The sequence below is a fragment of the Doryrhamphus excisus genome, linkage group LG17, assembly GCF_037039965.1.
Source record: "Doryrhamphus excisus strain RoL-2023G ecotype Guam linkage group LG17, RoL_Dexc_Guam_v1.1, whole genome shotgun sequence".
Taxonomy (NCBI): Eukaryota; Metazoa; Chordata; class Actinopteri; order Syngnathiformes; family Syngnathidae; genus Doryrhamphus; species Doryrhamphus excisus.
The window spans coordinates 12,518,641-12,538,078 of NC_136373.1; the positions used below are offsets into that span (position 1 = coordinate 12,518,641).

Sequence of the window (19,438 nt, forward strand, 5' to 3'; positions counted from 1 at the left end):
TACATACTGTACATTCAAATAGTAAAGGTTCGCGCGCCCTCTCGTTTTGTTTCATTCAGTTAACCTTTATTTTGAAAAACACATTTGCAATGACACCGGAAGTGAATTTGGTAGAGTGCGACGTAAGCGCCAGAATGAAAATATAAGATGACAAAAAAATGTCTTTTTATCATCCCTATTCGAAATCTTAACTAAAGCCACAATTGCAGTCATTTAGAAATTGGTTGACTTTGTTCGTGTACCAGCTGTATTTAATATAAAATGCGACAAGTCGAGTGTTAGTCCTCGACAATGTTAAGTCTTAAAAAAAGCAGGTTTTGTCCTTTCAGTCAATGACTATCATGGATTACAGAGCTGTTCTAGAATTCGCTACTGTAACTAGGGGTCTCTCGTTGTTTTTACAGGTAAGCTATCACGGATGACAAACATGCTAATCTTATTTTTCCAGCCACAAGCTAATGAAATATATGGAATATAAAATAGCGCATATTTTTTATTCTGCTAAACAACTATTTATATGGAAATTACACCACATAACTACTCGTCTATGTTTGAGCAAATATAGAATTCGTCAATTGATGTGATGTCAATTTTACTTAACAGGCGGTGTTGAATGCTGCCATCCCCGACCATGACGCTGATGCGTTCAGGCCGCCACGGACAGAAGAGCCTCTATACTTGGACTCTGTTGTGGATTGGTTATTCGGTGGCCTCACTCATTGGGACGCTGAGCATTTCCTTCTCATCGCAGAAAGAGGATACATATATGAGCACAACTTTGCTTTTTTCCCTTTTTTCCCCGTGGTCCTGCGAGGCCTCTCCGAGACGCTGCTGTGGCCCCTCAGCAGCTGGTTGAGCGTAAGGGGCCGTCTGATGGTGGCGGTTGCTCTTGGGAACAGTACCCTCTTCCTGCTGAGTGTTGTGGCCTTGCACGCGCTCAGTAGAGCCGTTCTGCAGGACAGGCGTCTGGCTCTGCTCGCTACTTTACTCTACTGCATCACACCTGCTAATGTTTTCATGACTGCAGGATATTCAGAGTGTCTGTTTGCTGCTCTCACCTTTGGCGGGCTCTTCCTCTTGGAGAAAGGGTTTACACTTCGAGCCTGCCTGGCGCTCAGTATAGCAACCGCAGTGCGATCAAATGGACTGGTTAATATTGGATTTCTACTCTATCTTCCAACATTACATGCTATCTCTCAGATCCGTTTTTATCGTGCGACGACAAAAGGTCACAGGAAGATGCTGCGCTACATGTGGGTCATCACTCGTCTCCTGATCACCTCTCTTTTTGGTACAGCGCTCATTGCACTTCCATTCTGTGCGTTCCAGTACTACGGTTATAGAACTTTTTGTACGCCTTCGGCCTCTTTAGAACGCATTCCACAAGCTCTTCTTTCCTTGGCTGAGCGGAAGGGCTACCGTGTTCCGGATGAAAATAGTCCTCCCCCTCTTTGGTGCATGCGACCTCTCCCGCTGCTTTACTCCCATATCCAGGATGTGTATTGGAACGTGGGCTTTCTCCGCTACTTTGAACTGAGGCAAATACCCAACTTCCTTCTGGCTCTTCCTATGGCAACTCTGGGTGTGATGGCAGCTTATGCTTATTTTCAAGCTAACCCAGAGCTGTGCCTAAGACTCGGACTTTGGGAGACAGACTTAAATAAAGGCCTCGACAAACCCACGCCGGGATTTTTTAACCCAAAAGTATTTGTATATGTTGTGCACTCTACTGTTCTACTGGCATTTGGTACCTTGTGCATGCATGTGCAGGTAAGGAAAGCAAATATTTCTGTTAAATTACATACGCCATGAAGAATTCCTCTCATGTTTTTTTCAATGTGTTTCCAGGTCCTGACCAGATTCATGGCCTCCTCCTCTCCTGTTCCCTTCTGGATCAGCGCTCATCTGCTCCTCCTCAACGAGCCGCTTCTTCATCGAAGAAAAACCTCAACCCCCAACGTTCAACTCAAGACTCATTCCAAAAATGGATGCAAGCACCCATCTCAGAACCCCATCGTTGCTCTGCTAACACACTTTAAAATCTGTTCCCCCACCACACAAAGCATCCTGGGATATTTCCTCTCTTACTGGGTTCTGGGCTTAGCGCTGCACTGTAATTTTCTACCATGGACTTAACCTGGATTATGGTTAATAAAAATACCATATTTGTCTGTGGGGGAACTATTTTTAACATTACCTGTTCCACATGAAAACAGGAAAAGTCAAAGCATTTGGTTTGAGATTGAGTCATTTAAATCATGTATGTATCTTTGTAAATATCACCGTAGTTAAATACAAACCTGAGTGGGGTGCGTATGAATTTTGAATGTTTACTCTTGTCAGTCCTGATCGTAATTGTAATTCTGGGAGAAAAATGCAAATTGAATGTGTTTCATATTTGTGTTAAAGAACCGTATGTACATGTTTTGTATATTCTGTTTAATTTTTAACATTTGGCATTAAACGTGCATGTATTCACAAGCGTGGGACTTTTTCATGACCTTCACAGAGTTGATTGCAACTAAATAAAAAAAAAATAGAGCTCTAATTTGTTGTATTAATTTTGTTTATAATGTTCTAAGTGACTTCAGCTTAACTGTGGAATCCTCATGGTGGTACGGTATTATTTTTATTATTTGATATGTCCTAATTTCTTGTCATTGGCAATGCACAGGGAAGAGAGCATTTCTGATGCAATTAAAAAATATATAGTATTTTAAAAAATATTATTTTACTTCCCCACCTGTTCATTACTTCAATAAATCTCACCGGTCGCTTCTCAATTTAGATGATGACATCTTATTTACAACAAGCTACCTATCTTAACAAGCTTACTATCCAATAGAAGACAAATATAACGAATAAAAATGATTTAATTCATATTTATAATATGATTTTTAAAAGATTATTTTTGTTCAGTAGGATGGCTTCGTCTTTATATTTGGGTTAATACGGTAAAAACGGATTGAACTATTTCGCTGATGTACATATAATATGGATGCTCCCATTGTAAAGCGAAATCAGTTTACAAATCTGTGGTGACGTCACCAACACGTGACGTCACTGGAGGACGGGAAGCGATAAGGAACTGCCGCATTAAACTGAAAGCGACGCTGTTTTCGGCTCAACTCGGACTTTTTGTTTGATTTGTATTTTTTCCAAGTATGTATTAATTATTTTCCGGGTTGTGGTGTAGCGTCCGGATATGATAATGGACACTTTGACTGGGAAGAAGAGTCAAATCATAAGAGTGAACTACGAAGGAGAATGTCTGTGTTGGACCGCTAGCTAGCCAATGTTAGCATCTCGGATGGGAGACATCGGGGGACGCTAACCCTGTCAGCCTCTTGCAATGACTCAAAACCCGGGTCTTTTTCTTTTGAAAGCCCCTGTGAAAATATAGCTCGTGCCTTTTAATACCTCCGAACCGTGGTGGTTCTGCTGACAGGATGAGGAACTGTGATTATCAGCAGATTGACCCGCTGGCTCTGTCGGTATCGCCCGCTTCGGCACAGAACCACACCGACAAGAAAGCGGAACGTCTGCGAAGAAAATGGGAAGTGTTCCCTGGAAAGAACCGATTTTTCTGCGACGGGCGGATCATCTTAGCCAGACAGAGCGGCGTTCTCCCTCTGACCCTGGCTCTTATCGTTATCACATGTGGCCTTTTTTTTGCTTTCGAGTAAGTGCTACTACAACGTTTATTTGTAATGTATAGATAGACACCACTGCAAAAATAACATAAACATGCTCTCTTTTTGTAGTTGCCCATTTCTGGTGGAGCATCTAACCGTCTTCATACCAGTGATTGGAGGGGTGCTTTTTGTTTTTGTGGTCCTCTCTTTGCTGAGAACCAGCTTCACAGACCCAGGTATCCTACCCAGGGCCACCCCAGAAGAAGCTGCAGACATTGAGAAGCAGATTGGTAAGAAAGATGCAGCCTCCAGCTCAACACTCATTATGGGACAGATGGGGTAAAAGAGCTTTGCCATATGGGGTGTGTGTGTGGGACTTGATTTAACAGTCCAAACCTAAGCAGATTATTCGAGCCTCACTATTGGGTTTTGGCGCATTTATGTCATCACGTTGTCTTGTCTTTGAAGATACCTCAGGATCCTCCACGTATCGCCCTCCTCCACGAACTAAGGAGATCCTCATCAACCAGCAAGTGGTCAAGCTCAAGTACTGCTTTACTTGCAAAATGTTCCGCCCTCCTCGGACCTCACACTGCAGCCTTTGTGACAACTGTGTGGGTAAGGATGTGGCGGTGAAGTTGCTATTTCGAGTACAGTGTAACCTCCAAAGTTGAATGCCCCGAGAGTCGCACGATTTGGAGCCCAACACAAATAGTGTTTGTAGCGATTTCCACCGCAGAAGGCTACCAGTGATACTAATGATAACAAGTTGTTTTTAGATGTAATATAATGTCAACAGTGTTTAAAAAAAAGCAGGATGCCTGATGTCAGTTGCCTTTGGCAATCCACCCTGCCCTCTCATCTCTTGTACATGCACATTTATGCGTCCGTATTTATTTAATTTATTTGTATTTATTTAGCATTCATTGCACGACTCTTTAAGTTTAAGTAGGACTTCAAACATTGTCGGTACTTTTTAGTAAATATTTAATGATACCCACAGGAACTGATTAATTCAGCTACAATTGATTCAAATGAAAAATAGTGTCCGGGGATAGGCTCCAGCACCCCCGCGACCGTCGTGAGGATAAGCGGTAGAAAATAAATGAATGAATGAGAATAATTGGAACTTTGCTATCATCCCAGAACAGATCACATTTGACTGTGGAGGGTCCCACTGTATTCTACTCTCAATTAAGTCTTTTAGCACTATTAGCACTTTAAACACTGTTATTGTCATAAAATGGACTCTGATGCTTGGATAAACCCAGACCCTCTAACATGTGCTTTGTTTTTCTTAAAGGTTTTTAGTAATGGTAATGGGTTTATTTCATTTGAACATGCATCAGATTACAATTGAGTGCATCCCATAATCAGTTCACAGTTCCACATGTCCAAAAGGAGTAGGAAGAAGCAAAGCTTATTAAATCCTACCCCTCCATCTGGTACTTTTACAATCAGTAACTGTTACATTTGTTCACTTCCTGCTTTCCATAATACAGTTTGTTTGTTTTGAATTTTTAAATTTTGTAATTTTTTGTCCCATACCGAAGTACGAGGTGATATGAGCATCCAATGACATAATGGGTACCATAGTAAGTGTCAATATAGTGATATGTACGTATAGCACATCATGACTGGTTCAAGACTCTTCATCCTTGTATTTAGCAAACATCAACTGCTTGTATTGTTTCTTGAATTGGCTCATCGTTGTGCATTGTTTGAGGGTCTTACTCAATCCATTCCATAGTTTGATTCCACATACTGAAATGCTATGGCTTTTTAACGTAGTCCTAGCATAGAAGTGTTTCAAATGTACTTCTTCCCTGAGATCATATTTCTCCTCTCTTGTAGAGAAGTATTGGATGACATTTTTAGCTAATTGGTTATTTTTAGCCTTATAGCCCATTTTAGCTGTTTGAAGATGAACTATATCAGCAAGTTGAAGTATTAGTGATTTTAGAAATAAGGAGTTAGTATGTTCTCTGTAGGCGGCATTATGAATTATCCTTACTGACCTTTTTTGCAGTACATTTAGCGAGTGAAGATTGCTTTTATAGTTATTAGCCCATATTTCCACACAATAAGTAAGATATGGTAGAACCAGAGAGCAATAAAGAGTGTGGAGTGATTTCTGATTGAGAACAAATTTAGCTTTGTTCAATATTGAAATATTTCTGGCCACCTTATGTTGTATATTTGTAATATGAGGTTTCCAGCTCATATTTTCATCTATTGTGATCCCCAGAAATGTATTTTCCTTCATCTTTTCAATGTCTACACCGTCTATTTGTATTTGCTGGTACGTGTCCTTTCTGCTGTTACCAAACAGCATGATTTTAGTTTTACTTAAGTTCAAGGACAATCTATTATCATGAAACCATCTTTTTAGTGTGACCATTTCTTCTCTGACCTTTCCCTCTCCCTACAGAACAAAAAGCAGTGGTATCAACAGTGGTTTTTAGTCTTACTGTCATCCTACTGTATAACTACATTGAAATATTTGTACATTTTTGTTTTCAGAGAGGTTCGACCATCACTGCCCATGGGTGGGCAACTGCGTAGGCAAGCGCAATTACCGCTTTTTCTACAGTTTCATCATCTCTCTTTCTTTCCTGACGTCCTTCATATTTGGCTGTGTCATTGCACATATTACCCTGCGTAAGTTCATTCTGCTCACTCGTCATAAGAGCCATGAAGTGGTATAAAAAAAAAAACAAAAAACAACTCTAATGTGTGTGTGTCCAGGTTCTCAATCGGGTCAAAGCCTCATCCAATTCATCCAGGAAAGCCCTGCCAGATATCCTTTTCATGTGCAAAGTCAAAGTATTTTGCAAATGGGTGCAATCTTTTCATGGTGTAGCAAGAAATAATACACAGTTGTGGAGGTATTCGCCAGTCTAAGCTAGTGCTTAATAGGATCAGTGTTAGCACTCTGCAACGTAATGCCTCCAGGGCAGATGGCTTTGTATTGACGTCATCAAACATACTTCCGTTCTCTTCTTAGCATCAGATGTGACGGTTTTAAGGAATCATATGTGGATTAATTGATCGGTAACATATGCGGATTTGATTCCCTTCAAGCAATTGAGTGCACTAACCTGGCTGCAAGTGGCAGAATTCTCACCGTTGATTCAGGCTCAACTAGTTTGCGGTCTGAAGAAGAACACAATGTCAACAAAATTGATAAACTCCGTCCATAAAACAAATTCTGCTTTGGCTCAAGTCGCTTCCAAACAGACACTGGTATGGAAACAGACGTTCAGAACATTCTTCTCCTCATAGACGCTAGCACTTGTGAGCACTGTGATGCTACAAAGCCACAAATACCAACGCCATAATGTTGTGCAGACAGTTACTATGTGTGACGACATGGCTACCAGAGAATTGTTGTTGTATTCATTCTGTAGCTAGGTTTAATGTAGTTTTCCTGTTGTTGTTGTAGCATATCCTCTAACTCGCTAAAAAAAAAACCCAATATCTCCCAGCAAACTGCATCCACAATAATACCCACACCTATATGATAATAAGATTTGTGTCAATTTTTAAATATGACTGCATGCAAGTGTACCTCATTTTGTGATCTGTTGGTTTGTGTTTATTTCTTGACTGTCCTCGTGCACTGTGGTGGAGCTGGTCATTTGTTTCTTCTCCATCTGGTCTATTCTGGGACTCTCAGGCTTCCATACCTACCTTGTAGCCTCCAATCTCACTACAAACGAGGATGTAAGTAATCTGAACCCCATATACAGTGGTGTATTTCTTATTTTTGGCATGTTTCAGATCACCAAACAAAGTTAAATACTAGTCAATGACAACACAACTGAATGTTTTACTATTAAGGGAGAAAAAATCCAAACCAGGACCCTGTGTTAAAAACGTATTATGTGTTAAAACATAACTGAGATTAATTGAGATCTATCAGTTTGGAAAAAATTATAAAACCATTTCTAAAGCTTTGGTACTCCAGCAAACCACAGTGAGAGCCATTATCCACAAATGGCGAAAATATTGAACAGTGGTGAACCTTCCCAGGAGTGATCGGCCAACCAAAATGACCCCAACAGCACCGCAACTCATTCGAGAGTTCGAGACAATATCGTCTAAAGAACTGCCTCACTTGCCCCAGTTAAGGTCGGCACTCATGGCAGAGTTCCAAGACAGAAAGCACATTAAGGCTTGTCTCTATTTTGCCAGAAAACATCTTGATGATCGCCAAGACATTTGGTAAAATACTCTGTGGTCTGATGAGGCAAAAGTTTAACTTTTTGGAAGGTGTGTGTATCATTACATATAGTGTAAAAGTAACACCGCATTTCAGAAGAACAACATCGCACCAACAATAAAATATGGTGGTGGCAGTGTGAAGTTTTGCTGTGACAAATGGAACCATTAATTCTGCTGTCTACCACAAAATCTTGAAGGAGAATGTCCAGCCATCTGTTCATGACCTCAAGTTGGAACCAACCTGGTTTTTACCGCTGCACAATGATCCAAAACACACCAGCAGGTCCACCTCTGAATGGATGAATGACCTGAATCCTATTGAGATGTGTAGAAATCCTCCCCCTGAGGACTATAAGTGGGTTTCGAATAGAGGATAAGGGAATCTTAAAGAACCAAATCATAAAAATGAGAACCAGATTGTTTATTCCTGACAACAATACCTAATACAGACATCCGGGCTTATCGGCAGTCCCTGTATGCCTACAAGTAAGCGGGTCTTATTACAGCACAGCTACAAAAAGCACCCCACCCTTTCCCTGCCCGGCCTTTTATACACTCAAAATTGTGCAAGAGGCTGGAGTCCTATACCTGACAACAATACCTAATACAGACATCCGGGCTTATCTGCAGTCCCTGTATGCCTACAAGTGAGCGGGTTTTATAACAGCACAGCTGCAAAAAAGCACCCTTCCTTTCCCTGCCCGGCCATTTATACAGTCAAAATTGTGCAAGAGGCTGGAGTCCTGGACCAATCAGCTTTGGTCACTGCCCTTGCTTGAACCGCTTCTTTCATGGTGTTTCTGCTTTCGTTTGTTCGCAGGGGCATCAAGGCGTCTGGAACATTCTGCTTTTCCTTTGTTGCAAAGCAAGCTGTCATATGCGTACCCAATGTTTCCACCTTAACTGTCAGTTGTCACGTTAGTCCGTTTTTGTGTGTATAAGTATCTTTTGTTTATATTTGTGAGATTATGTGTTTGTTTTAGCTTTTATCTTTAGCTAGTAAAATTGAGCAAATACCTTCAGATGCTGTGCTTAATGCTGGAAAATCCTCCAGTGTGGCAACACAACAATTCTGCAAAGACGAGTGGGCCAGAATTCCTCCCATTGCAAGGTTTTGGAAACACTTGTTGCTGCTAAAGGTGGCCCAACCGGTTATTAGGTTTTGTTTTTTGTTGTTTTTTTTGTGAAAAGGACAATCCCCTTTCCGCACCAGGCTTTGTAGGTTTGGATTTTTTCTCTGTTGTGTAACTAATGTCGTATTGTCATTGACTAATATTTACATTTGTTTCACTGTCCAGCGTGTCAATTTTCCTGTGTTTAGTAGAAGCGATGCAATAATAAATGTCATTTTTTTATGTTCACTTCATAGATTAAGGGCTCGTGGTCAAGTAAAAGAGGTGCAGAGGAGTCCGGGAACCCGTACACCTACAACAGCATTATTGCCAACTGCTGTGTGACCTTATGTGGACCCATGCCTCCAAGGTGGGTAAAACAACCAACTCGTAACATTTGTATGATGTTGTGTAACTCTGTGAGATACATTGACATCATAATGTCTTGTCTCCTGCAGTCTGATTGACAGGAGAGGCTTCCTGCCACCTGAGGAATCCGTCCCGGCTGCTTCTGCCTCCGAGATCGAGCTGCCTTCCTTTGCAGCCAAGAATGATGCACACATGGTAGGGTGAACCAAACTGTGGTCCCCCCCAGTTACCCCTGTGTGTCTTTGCATTGTGTCTCCCTGTGTGTGTGTGTGTGTGTGTGTGTGTGTGTGTGTGTGTGTGTGTCTACAGCTTCATTCTCTACATCTCCAGTCAGGCAGGAGTAAAAGTGAAAGTAGAGTGAATAAAAATGGTACACCTTTGATAGATAATTAAAACCCCCACCAATGCTGGTGAATAAAACCCCTGCTTCACCTTCAATAGAAACAATAGACAAATCAACAATTAAAACCAGTGTGAAGGTGAATTAAGTGCAATAAAAAAAAAAAGTATGGAAATAGTTGAAGTTTAGACAATAACAAATGTCAAAATACCCACAGGCCCCTAAATGCATCAGTTTTGAGTGTCTTGTCATATTTTAAATATGCCATATGTTATTTTAAAGTGTATTGCATTTGGACAGAAGTGTTTATAGTAAGCCCCACTGGGAACACGTTAAGCACACGCCTGTCTGCGACAATGTGTGTGGGTCCAAGAAGCACTACTGTGCACGTTATCCCCTTCTTACGTTTACACTGTAACTCTGCACCAATAATACATAATAGCGTATGATATATGACATCTAATGTAACATTAAGGAGTGGGACATGAACCTAAACCCTAGCATGGCTACACCCATGTTTGAACATCATGCTAGGTGAGTCTTAATTGTTGGAAATAAAGATCATCAAACTTACTGCTCCTGAGGGATAGGAGGCTCCATTTATTATTTTAAAATGTGTAGTCGAGGCTGCTTTTTTCTCTCCTTTTTTTTTTTTTTTTTTTACAACTCTCTCTTCCGTGAATTGCTGGGTGTGTACACGGAGTGGGTCATTGAGGTCATGTCTGTGAGGAAGGAGGTTTTCATCATTTTTGACGGCAAGAAAACTGTCTTACTGTCATAAAATCATGAAAAACGTTATTTAGTATAATTAATATTCATTCCTTATGTTTAGATGATGGAGTGAAACCAAGAAAAGACTTTATTTCTCAGTAACCAGTACAAACATTTGCACAATTTTTCTTCTAATATCTTGCAACTGGATTTTTCCATTGGTTTCTATGCAAAATGCGAAAAAATAAATGCCTTTTGTTTTTTGTTTTCTTTTGCTTGGTTGCTTGGAAGTCACATGTCTGGCGTGACTTGGCTCAGAGGACTCTCAAAGAGAGAGAGAGTCCAAATTCACCAGGGCAGATTGTGTGTTTGATGTCTCAGTTGTTCAGCTGGTCAGACCGCTACAAACACACCACGTCTGGCAACAGTCACATTTCTTTATTTGCTAATTGACACATTGTTTGGCTCTTTAGGGAGTCAACATGTCGTTTGGCCTACCTCCTTGCTAATGCGTTGCATAGATTGCAGTACGTACAAATACATCTGCACTTTATTGCTCATTTGCTGCTCTGTTGTGCATTATATTTTGTGTGTTGTGTGCCGCCTTTTGACTTCAAACACAGGTGCAAGTGTTTTATTATGTAAATAAACATTATTTTTCTATTTTGGCAACTGGGTCTGTGATGTAAGTTTTATTTTTCTTCTTGTATTCCCTGTGTACCTGATGCACTGAATCAGGGGTGGCCAAACTTTTGCCACTTTGGGCCACATACAGAAAATGTGAATCAAAGGGGGTGAGGGCTTTAAAGAAAAAAAAATTATGTACATTACGCTGTACATTATGCTGTACTGTAGCGTTTTGGTATTCTTGTTAGAATATATTTCCCATATACAGTATGTCGATGTATTTTCCTGTTTTCCTCCTTAGCGCGCAGGCTATACAGCTAGGAAACCCGAGTTCGATACCACCCTCGGCCATCTCTGTGTGGAGTTTGCATGTTCTCTCCGTGCATGCGTGGGTTTTCTCCGGGTACTTCGATTTCCTCCCACATTCCAAAAACATGCTAGGTTAATTGGCGACTCCAAATTGTCCTTTGGTATGAATGTGAGTGGGAATGGTACAAATTAAGTTAGTCACACATTATGCTGTACTGTAGCGTTTTTGTATCCTTGTTAGAATATATTTCACAGTATATGTACAGTCATGTACAGTATGTCGATGTGTTTTCCTCCTTAGCGTGCAGGCTATACAGCTAGGAGACCCGAGTTCGATTCCACCCTCGGCCATTTCTGTGTGGAGTTTACATGTTCTCCCTGTGCATGCGTGGGTTTTCTCCCGGTACTCCGGTTTCCTCCCACATTCCAAAAACATGCTAGGTTAATTGGCGACTCCAAATTGTCCATAGGTATGAATGTGAGTGTGAATGGTTGTTTGTCTATATGTGCCCTGTGATTGGCTGGCGACTAGTACAGGGTGGACCCTGACTCTCCGCCACAGACAGCTGGGATAAGCTCCAGCATAGCCGCGACCCTAATGAGGATAAGCAGTATAGAAAATGAATTTGCAATTTTCGCTGTTATTTTTTTGTTTTCATGTGTAGTTGTATTTTTATAAAGTGGTGAGGGTCCTCGGGTCACACTTTAGACACACCCCTATAACTAATGGTGTAGAGCGCATATGGAAAAGAAAGCCCCAGAAGATGGAGGCTGTTATAGATTCAATATATTTTTCCATATACAGTATTATATCTAAAACCATACATCATGCCCACTGTCATTGAATGTACCCTGTGTGTTTGTGTGTGTGTGTGTGTGTATACAGTATATACCGTATATAACAGTACTGTACCTTTTAATGCTCAGTGTTGTGCTGTATCCATTCCACCCCGCCAGGAGGAGAACTGTCAGGATTTTTCTTTATCCTGCACAGCCTGAAAAAAGCACGGCTGCATGCAAACCGGATGGTAAGAGGTGGAGTGGGAAGCCCATCACAACTTCTCCACAACATCTTGTTTCTTCCATGATGTGTGCTTCAGTCTTTGGAGCACCTTGTGTTTTGTTTTGTGCAAATCGAGGGGACTTTTGGGTCTGATCTTGTGATGGCGTTTGTCTTGGATGTCTGAACGTGTGAGTGTGCATGCTTCAGTACCATTTGAAACGGGTTCCCGTTTCACTCCTTGATATCATCAGTATTGGATGAAACATCTTTCATGTTTACTGTGCATGCACGGTAATGCAAGTCGACATATACAATTCCTTCAGAGCCAGTTTTGGGAGGATTCACATTCATCTTCACCTTCTTCCGTATGGTTGCCTTCTGTGTGCACTGTCAGCATTGAACCTTTTTTCCGTGCGTTTCGATTGACTGTTTTAATACCAATCCTTTTATGAGTGTGCTCACCTCCTTCATAATAATTCTGTTGCTTTACAAACTAACCTTTTTCTCTGTAACAGCTTTCCCCGCTTCTAACTCTTTTCCTTTTCTTCACACAGTGCACACAGAGCACCAAGGATGTACTCGAGAGGATGCTCCACTCCTCTGATTTTCACGGCCTCTGCCTTCCCGGCACCCCCAAAACTACCCCACTGGGTCTGGAGGTTTCCAACTCTGCAGCAGCCGCCCCTGAGTCGTCACTCACGTTGGGTTGCTCACGAAAGCCCCCGGTTAAGCCTTGCTCTCTGTTGACCGGGAGCGCTGTGAGCGAGTCGATGCACTCGATCAACCCGGCGTTCCGTTTAGCGTCACCTTCGCCCTCACTCGGTCGCGCACCGTTGATTGTCGGCGGGACGCCTGACGTCGGGTTCATCCCACTACCGTGAGGGTACCCATTTTACTTTGGAGGACAAATAGGAGCTCCTGCTGGGTTTGGTACTTCTCTATAGAGTTTAGTAAAAGCACAATATTCATTTACTACATCTTTTTTTTTTACAGAACCACAAGCCATAGAGTCAGGTCAGCTGCGGTTTTTCATTTCCTGCTCACATTTTATGCAAACAGGTCCTCAAATCTGTGAACAAATCAGCTGGACAGCCATCATTGACTTGGAGTGAAGTGGCAGGTCCCATCAGTGGTTCCCAACATTTTCAATATCTGTGTATGAGCCTTTAGCTCTACTTAACATGGTGGTTGGGAACTACTGTTTTTAGTTGGACGACTAGACGTATAGCATTGAAGGTCAAAGTGCAGCTAGTTTGGGGGGCGGGTGTTGTGAAATCTGTAAATATTTGTGTGTTTTTGTCATCTGTACTGCATGTTATGCATTATGGCACCATTGTCCAAAACAAATGTATTTACTTGATAGCTTAGCTGACTGCGTCCTTGTAGGATACGATAGTAGGAGGAGGTTCAAACCAGGTCAGAGTGAGCCATATGTGGATTTATTCCATCGTAGAGTCCTCGTTTGTCATATTTCCTTTGAATGTCACCTGACAAAAATGTGTTCACACTTTATAACTTCAAACTTCATTCAAGGCTTAAGCATGGCTCACAGCTAACACAGTATTATTACCGTATGTCGCCAACAATATCAATAGCCAAGATAAAAATCATCTATCATACATTACAAAAAATATTTACGAAAATGCACATTGAATTATCTTTTCACCTTATCGTTGTATGTCTTTTAGTGAAGGAAAGAATCTAGGAAGCCTGGCAAGGGAACATTTCAAAGTCAGTTTCATCATCACGTGTGATAATCCATAAATTGGTGAAAAAACCCCCCATCTACGATACATTGCGATAGTTGTGTAAATTATGACCTGACCACTTTATTCCTTATTCCTTATTCCTTTAATGCATGCAGTGTTGAAAGGCTGGGAAGGTGGTTTGGAGATAAACATAATATAAAAAGGTGAATTACAGTGGAACCTTGGTTAGCATCGTTCATTTGTTCCGGAAATTAATGACCAAAATGGACCAAATCAATTTATCTCTTAAGAAATAATGTAAAAGCAATGAATCTGTTCCAAAATGGCAACAATGTTAACACAAAACATGTTTTTATAGTTTTACAATAATGTTTAGACGCACAAAACAATTTACAATGCATAGTAGGTAGGTAGGTAGGTAGATACTACCTATGGGGAAATTCACATATTCCAGTATACTTCATAGAAGTAGAATATATATATATCTATAAAAAAGCACAGTAAACAGACTTTAAGGCGCAGTAAGTACTTAAATACACAACAGAATTGAAAAAAAATGCATATAAATACTACAATGGAATATTCGAAAAAAAAATTGACTCGTAAATCTTCAAGAAAAAAAGTCATACATTTATGAGAAAAAAGGAATACATTTCCGATTTATTCTCAAAGTCTTAGATAATTTTTTTCAATGTGGTCCTATTTCATATCTATCTACGGGGAAATTTGCATGTTCCAGCATACTTCATCTATAAAAAAGCACAGTAAACAGACTTTAAGGTGCAGTAAGTACTTAAATACACAACAGAATAAAAAAAATGCATATAAATACAATGGAATATTTGAAAAAAAAATTGAGAATAAATTCGTAAATCTTCAAGAAAAAAGTCATACATTTATGAGAAAAAGGGAATACATTTACGATTTATTCTCAAAATCTTAGAATTTTTTTTTTCCAATGTGGCCCTATTTCAAATAGTTTTCTGCACGTAAATCTATAAAAAATATTTTGTGTTAACATTTTTCAAATTAAGTTTGTAACACTATGTGTCCGAGGAAAAGTAGAGCATAGACTTTCTGCTTTTATTTATAACGTGGCAGCAAAACAGAGCAGTTGAGCACAACTAGATTAGCATGTCAGGTCCTTCTCACTTCCTTGTTCCTTACCCCGCCCCTTCCACATGCCCAAGGCCGAAGGTCACATAAGTCCCCACTTTTTGTTTCAGGCTATGACATAAAATTACCATTTATTTTTCTAAATGTAAATGTGCAATTTATTGTCATAGTTTATAGATGTTGTAAATTCATCAACATTTTTTCCCTGTTTATTTTATTATTTTTAAATAATCCGTCATAGTTTCCACTTTATTATACACTTTATTCATCATTTTTTCGCAATTTAGAGTAGTTTTATGAATGTGAAACTATAATTATAAAAGTATAAAATGTGAGAGTCACCTGCTGATGACATCATATACAAAAGATTTTATTCAGCTCCGACAAAAGGAAGGACTTAGTTATACGCATGCAGAATATTAATAACGCCAGAAGAGTGTAACCACTAACCGAGGTTCCATTGCATCTCATGTGACATCATGACTTTGATGTAGTTGAGCTATCACCATAATATATCACATATCATATTTGTCGCACTGTACTCTAATAATAGTAGGATGTGGATTAGAATGTTTGCCATGCTGTTGCATTCAATTTTTTATTTATGTAAAAGTCCTAATTCAAACTCATGTCAGGGCTGGAGGGCCTCGGAAAGTGACGTTTATTGCCGAGTCGCTTTCCTTTTGGGGCGGAAGGTATTCACAGCTCCTTGTTTCCTTTGCCTCAGGGCGCCATGACAGCTTGAAGGTAAAAGAGTTTCACAGTTATGTTGTAGGAATGTGCGGCATCATCACCTGTCATTCTATATTGTCTTTTTCCTGTTTTGCTGGTTGAAAAGTGACCCGGTGAGCCCTTAATTATTTGCCACTAGGGGGCAGGCTGGGAACTTGCAGTGTAGTTTAGCAGGCAGCTCTTCAGTTGCACAAGTAGATCCAAAAGGCCTTTTTGGTGTTGTGTTCTTTTGTAAGTGGGCATTAATGCGGCACGTAGATTTTGACTCTGCGTTGTGTAGACAAAATACGAGCGGCGCTTGTATGAACAATGTTTGTATTCGTAGGATGTCACAGTGGAGCTGTAACATTTTTTTTTTTCAATAAACGGATCACTTTGCTGACCTTTATTGCTCATTTTGTACCTTTGGCTTCCCTTAGATCCCGTGCTCCCCAATTGATAGTTGGATTCAAACAGCCTTGACAACTCCAAACTGGAAAACAATGAGGAGGCTCATGTTGAGCGCATGTGTTCAGACTGCGTGTGAAGTGTGATCTCCCAATGTGGACAGCAGGCGCTCCGAAGCCACACTGGAAGTCAGGTGAGGAATGTGTGTGTGTGTGCTGCTCACTGTGGTGTCACCATAGAAAAAACATGGTGAATACAATAGCAGCGGAGTGTTGCAAATGGGCTTTGTTTTGGCACTCTTTATGGCCCTGTGTTTATTCTGTGCTCCGTTAGACATTTAAGAGACAGCTGAGTGTGTAATTACGGGAGGAAGTTTGTCTGGAGGCAGAGGAGCATGATGAGCCGTATGTTTACATTCATGTCAGGATCATCAGGGACTCAAAAAGGTAGTATCCAATTAACCAATCATGCTTTTAAATTGTCTGTAGGTGTCAATGTGACGCTCAATGGTTGTTTGTGTCATTCAAAGTCAGCTGGGATAGGCTCCAGCTCACCCGTGAAATGTAAATTCAACCCAAAGAAAAAAACCCCTTGAAATCAGAATGCATTGCTATTTAAAAAAAAAAAAAAAAAAAAAAAAAAAAAAGAATGCATTGCTATTGCTATTTTGCTAGATAGCACAATACTTTTGCAAGATCTGGCAATACTTACTATTACAATACAAAGTATTTACATTAAGAGCGTTTGTTTTCCAACAGATGTTTGCATGGAAACTTCAAATTAAGAGCAGCACATTTGTTGAATTTCTGATACGACTGTTGTTGTTTGCTATAGTTCATCCATTTTCTATGCCGCTTATTCTCACTCGGGTCAAATGTATGCTGGATACAAATAGCAAATACAAATAGACGGTGTACACATTGAAAGGGTGAAGGAAAATACATTTCTGGGGATCACAATAGATGAAAATATGAGCTGGAAACCTCATATTACAAATATACAACATAAGGTGGCCAGAAATATTTCAAAATCAGAAAGCACTCCACACTCTTAATTGCTCTCTGGTTCTACCATATCTTACTTATTGTGTGGAAATATGGCTAATAACTATAAAAGCAATCTTCACTCGCTAAATGTACTGCAAAAAAGGTCAGTAAGGATAATTCATAATGCCGCCTACAGAGAACATACTAACTCCTTATTTCTAAACTCACTAATACTTCAACTTGCTGATATAGTTCATCTTCAAACAGCTAAAATAATGCATAAGGCAAAAAATAACCAATTAGCTAAAAATGTCATCCAATACTTCTCTACAAGAGAGGAGAAATATGATCTCAGGGAAGAAGTACATTTGAAACACTTCTATGCTAGGACTACGTTAAAAAGCCATAGCATTTCAGTATGTGGAATCAAACTATGGAATGGATTGAGTAAGACCCTCAAACAAACCCTAACCCTAACCCTAATCCTAATAACAAACAAAATAAATAAATAAATAAATAATAATAATAATAATAAAAAAAATTAAAATAAATAAATAAATAAAAAATTAAAAAAATTGAAAATACAAAATTGAAAAAAAAAACTTAAACTATATTATGAAAGCAGGAAGTGAACAAATGTAACAGTTACTGATTGTAAAAGTACCAGATGGCGGGGTAGGATTTAATAAGCTTTGCTTCTTCCTACTCCTTTTGGACATGTGGAACTGTGAACTGATTATGTGATGCATTCAATTGTAATCTGATGCATGTTCAAATGAAATAAAACCATTACCATTACCATACTATGCATTTAGCTTGTAGGGGGGGGGGACTGAGTAGCGTACGGTGGCGCCTCCACGCAGCAGCATAACCAAGGCAACAGGCATTTGAATTACTTGTGTTTATTCGCCAGTCGTGGGTGGTCTAGGAAAGTAACCCCCACAAATAACAGGCATCTACTGTATACTATTTTGTAGCATAAGTAGTAGTGTAACATCAGTCATACACCACTACATAAACACAAAACCACTGCAGTAAACCTATTGTGAAATGAATAAGTATCAGTCTCAATGAAAACTAAGTAGATTTTGTTGTGTTGTGTTTGATGAGTGTGCAGCTGTAACCAATGTTTTGAGTTGTGTTTTGTCTGCTATGGCACAGTACCCACATGTCCCTTAAAAGCGTGGAACAAAAGCAGCACAGCTCAGCATTTATCCATCCACCAGAATAAAATGTCTTTGGTATATTTGATTTTAACTCTAGTGCACCCTCTTATTGCGAAAGCTGGTCTGGCTGACTGGGTGGCCTGTTCTGTCTCAGCTACTCCAGTTGAGACTAAGGAGCATGTTGCACTTCAGCATGCCAATCATCACCAGTGGCCACACAAAACCACGGTTGACAAATAACAAGTGGGCACCCGAAGGCCACCGTCTACTCACGTCACCACGTTAAATCACAACATTGCCCGTTCTCAACTTTCAATTTTCTTGCAAACATTTGGTATTGTTCCTGGCAGCGAAGGGCCCCTGCTTCGGTCCTGCTTCAGCCCTGCTTCAGAATACAACACAGCTGCTGCTGCTGCTGAGCTTGTGACATTTTGGCATTTAGCCGCTGCGAGAAACAGCGCCAAAGTCTGTCCATCTGTTTCAAGTTTGGTTGTGATGTACTGGTTGGCTTACTGTGGAGGCTTTTGAACTTCGACGGTCCTAACTGTGATGTTCAATTTGAAAGGAATCTTGAAGTAATGCGACAGTAAATCTATATTATCCACTACATGTGCAAAATGGTTCTGCTATTAGAGCATGTAACGCCAGCCCAGGATCCAAGGACCTTGTGCAGGTGCATTCATTACTCAATAATGTCTCTTAATAATGACATTTTAGGAAATGCGAAGACTGGCTCTAGAGCCCAGCTAAACAAAATGAAATAAGCAAAAAAAATATTTTCTCCCTTTTTGGGTGAGAGCTGATATTTTGCTGAAACTTACCTACGTTCTACTGCTAATTACTAGGATTGTCAAAGTTAATGCGTTAATTAGGATGTTTTAAATAATGTCAAAAAGTTCCTAAATTTATATCAATTATATATCAAATTATTTATATCAATTATATATCAAATTATATATTAAAATTATTATATATAATTATTATAACAATTCATTATTATAATAATAAT

General features: G+C 39.9%; 2 protein-coding genes across 7 annotated transcripts in view; both read left to right on the forward strand.

Annotated features, from left to right (window-relative positions):
* The first annotated feature begins 95 nt into the window (after positions 1-95).
* pigv (phosphatidylinositol glycan anchor biosynthesis, class V) lies at positions 96-2,137 on the forward strand. Its single transcript, XM_058084696.2, has 3 exons — positions 96-404; positions 604-1,770; positions 1,849-2,137. The coding sequence occupies exons 1-3, from the start codon at positions 333-335 to the stop codon at positions 2,134-2,136; spliced, it is 1,527 nt and encodes a 508-aa protein (XP_057940679.2). The 5' UTR covers positions 96-332; the 3' UTR covers position 2,137.
* A 908-nt stretch (positions 2,138-3,045) lies between these two features.
* zdhhc18a (zDHHC palmitoyltransferase 18a) overlaps positions 3,046-19,438 on the forward strand; it is a 40,533-nt gene continuing 24,140 nt past the window's right edge. Inside the window, exons 1-10 of one of the 6 annotated variants that reach the window (XR_013630097.1) lie at positions 3,046-3,682; positions 3,765-3,925; positions 4,104-4,253; positions 6,159-6,296; positions 6,384-6,435; positions 7,259-7,361; positions 9,232-9,344; positions 9,433-9,538; positions 12,888-14,558; positions 14,823-19,339. Coding sequence is in view for 5 of the 6 variants with exons in the window: in XM_058084697.2 (XP_057940680.2) it covers positions 3,450-3,682; positions 3,765-3,925; positions 4,104-4,253; positions 6,159-6,296; positions 6,384-6,435; positions 7,259-7,361; positions 9,232-9,344; positions 9,433-9,538; positions 12,888-13,214 (1,383 nt within the window). In the remaining variant the exon portion in view is untranslated. Of the gene's footprint in view, positions 3,683-3,764; positions 3,926-4,103; positions 4,254-6,158; positions 6,297-6,383; positions 6,436-7,258; positions 7,362-9,231; positions 9,345-9,432; positions 9,539-12,287; positions 12,359-12,887; positions 19,340-19,438 lie in introns of those variants that run through there. The other 5 variants (XM_078797708.1, XM_058084699.2, XM_078797709.1 and 2 more) reach the window with 5 other exon arrangements.

Coding starts and splice junctions, on each gene's coding strand:
- pigv (XM_058084696.2), top strand. CDS start 333: ATGACTATCATGGATTACAGAGCTGTTCTAGAATTCGCTACTGTAACT. Junction 405..603: donor GTCTCTCGTTGTTTTTACAG/GTAAGCTATCAC, acceptor TTTACTTAACAG/GCGGTGTTGAATGCTGCCAT. Junction 1,771..1,848: donor CCTTGTGCATGCATGTGCAG/GTAAGGAAAGCA, acceptor ATGTGTTTCCAG/GTCCTGACCAGATTCATGGC.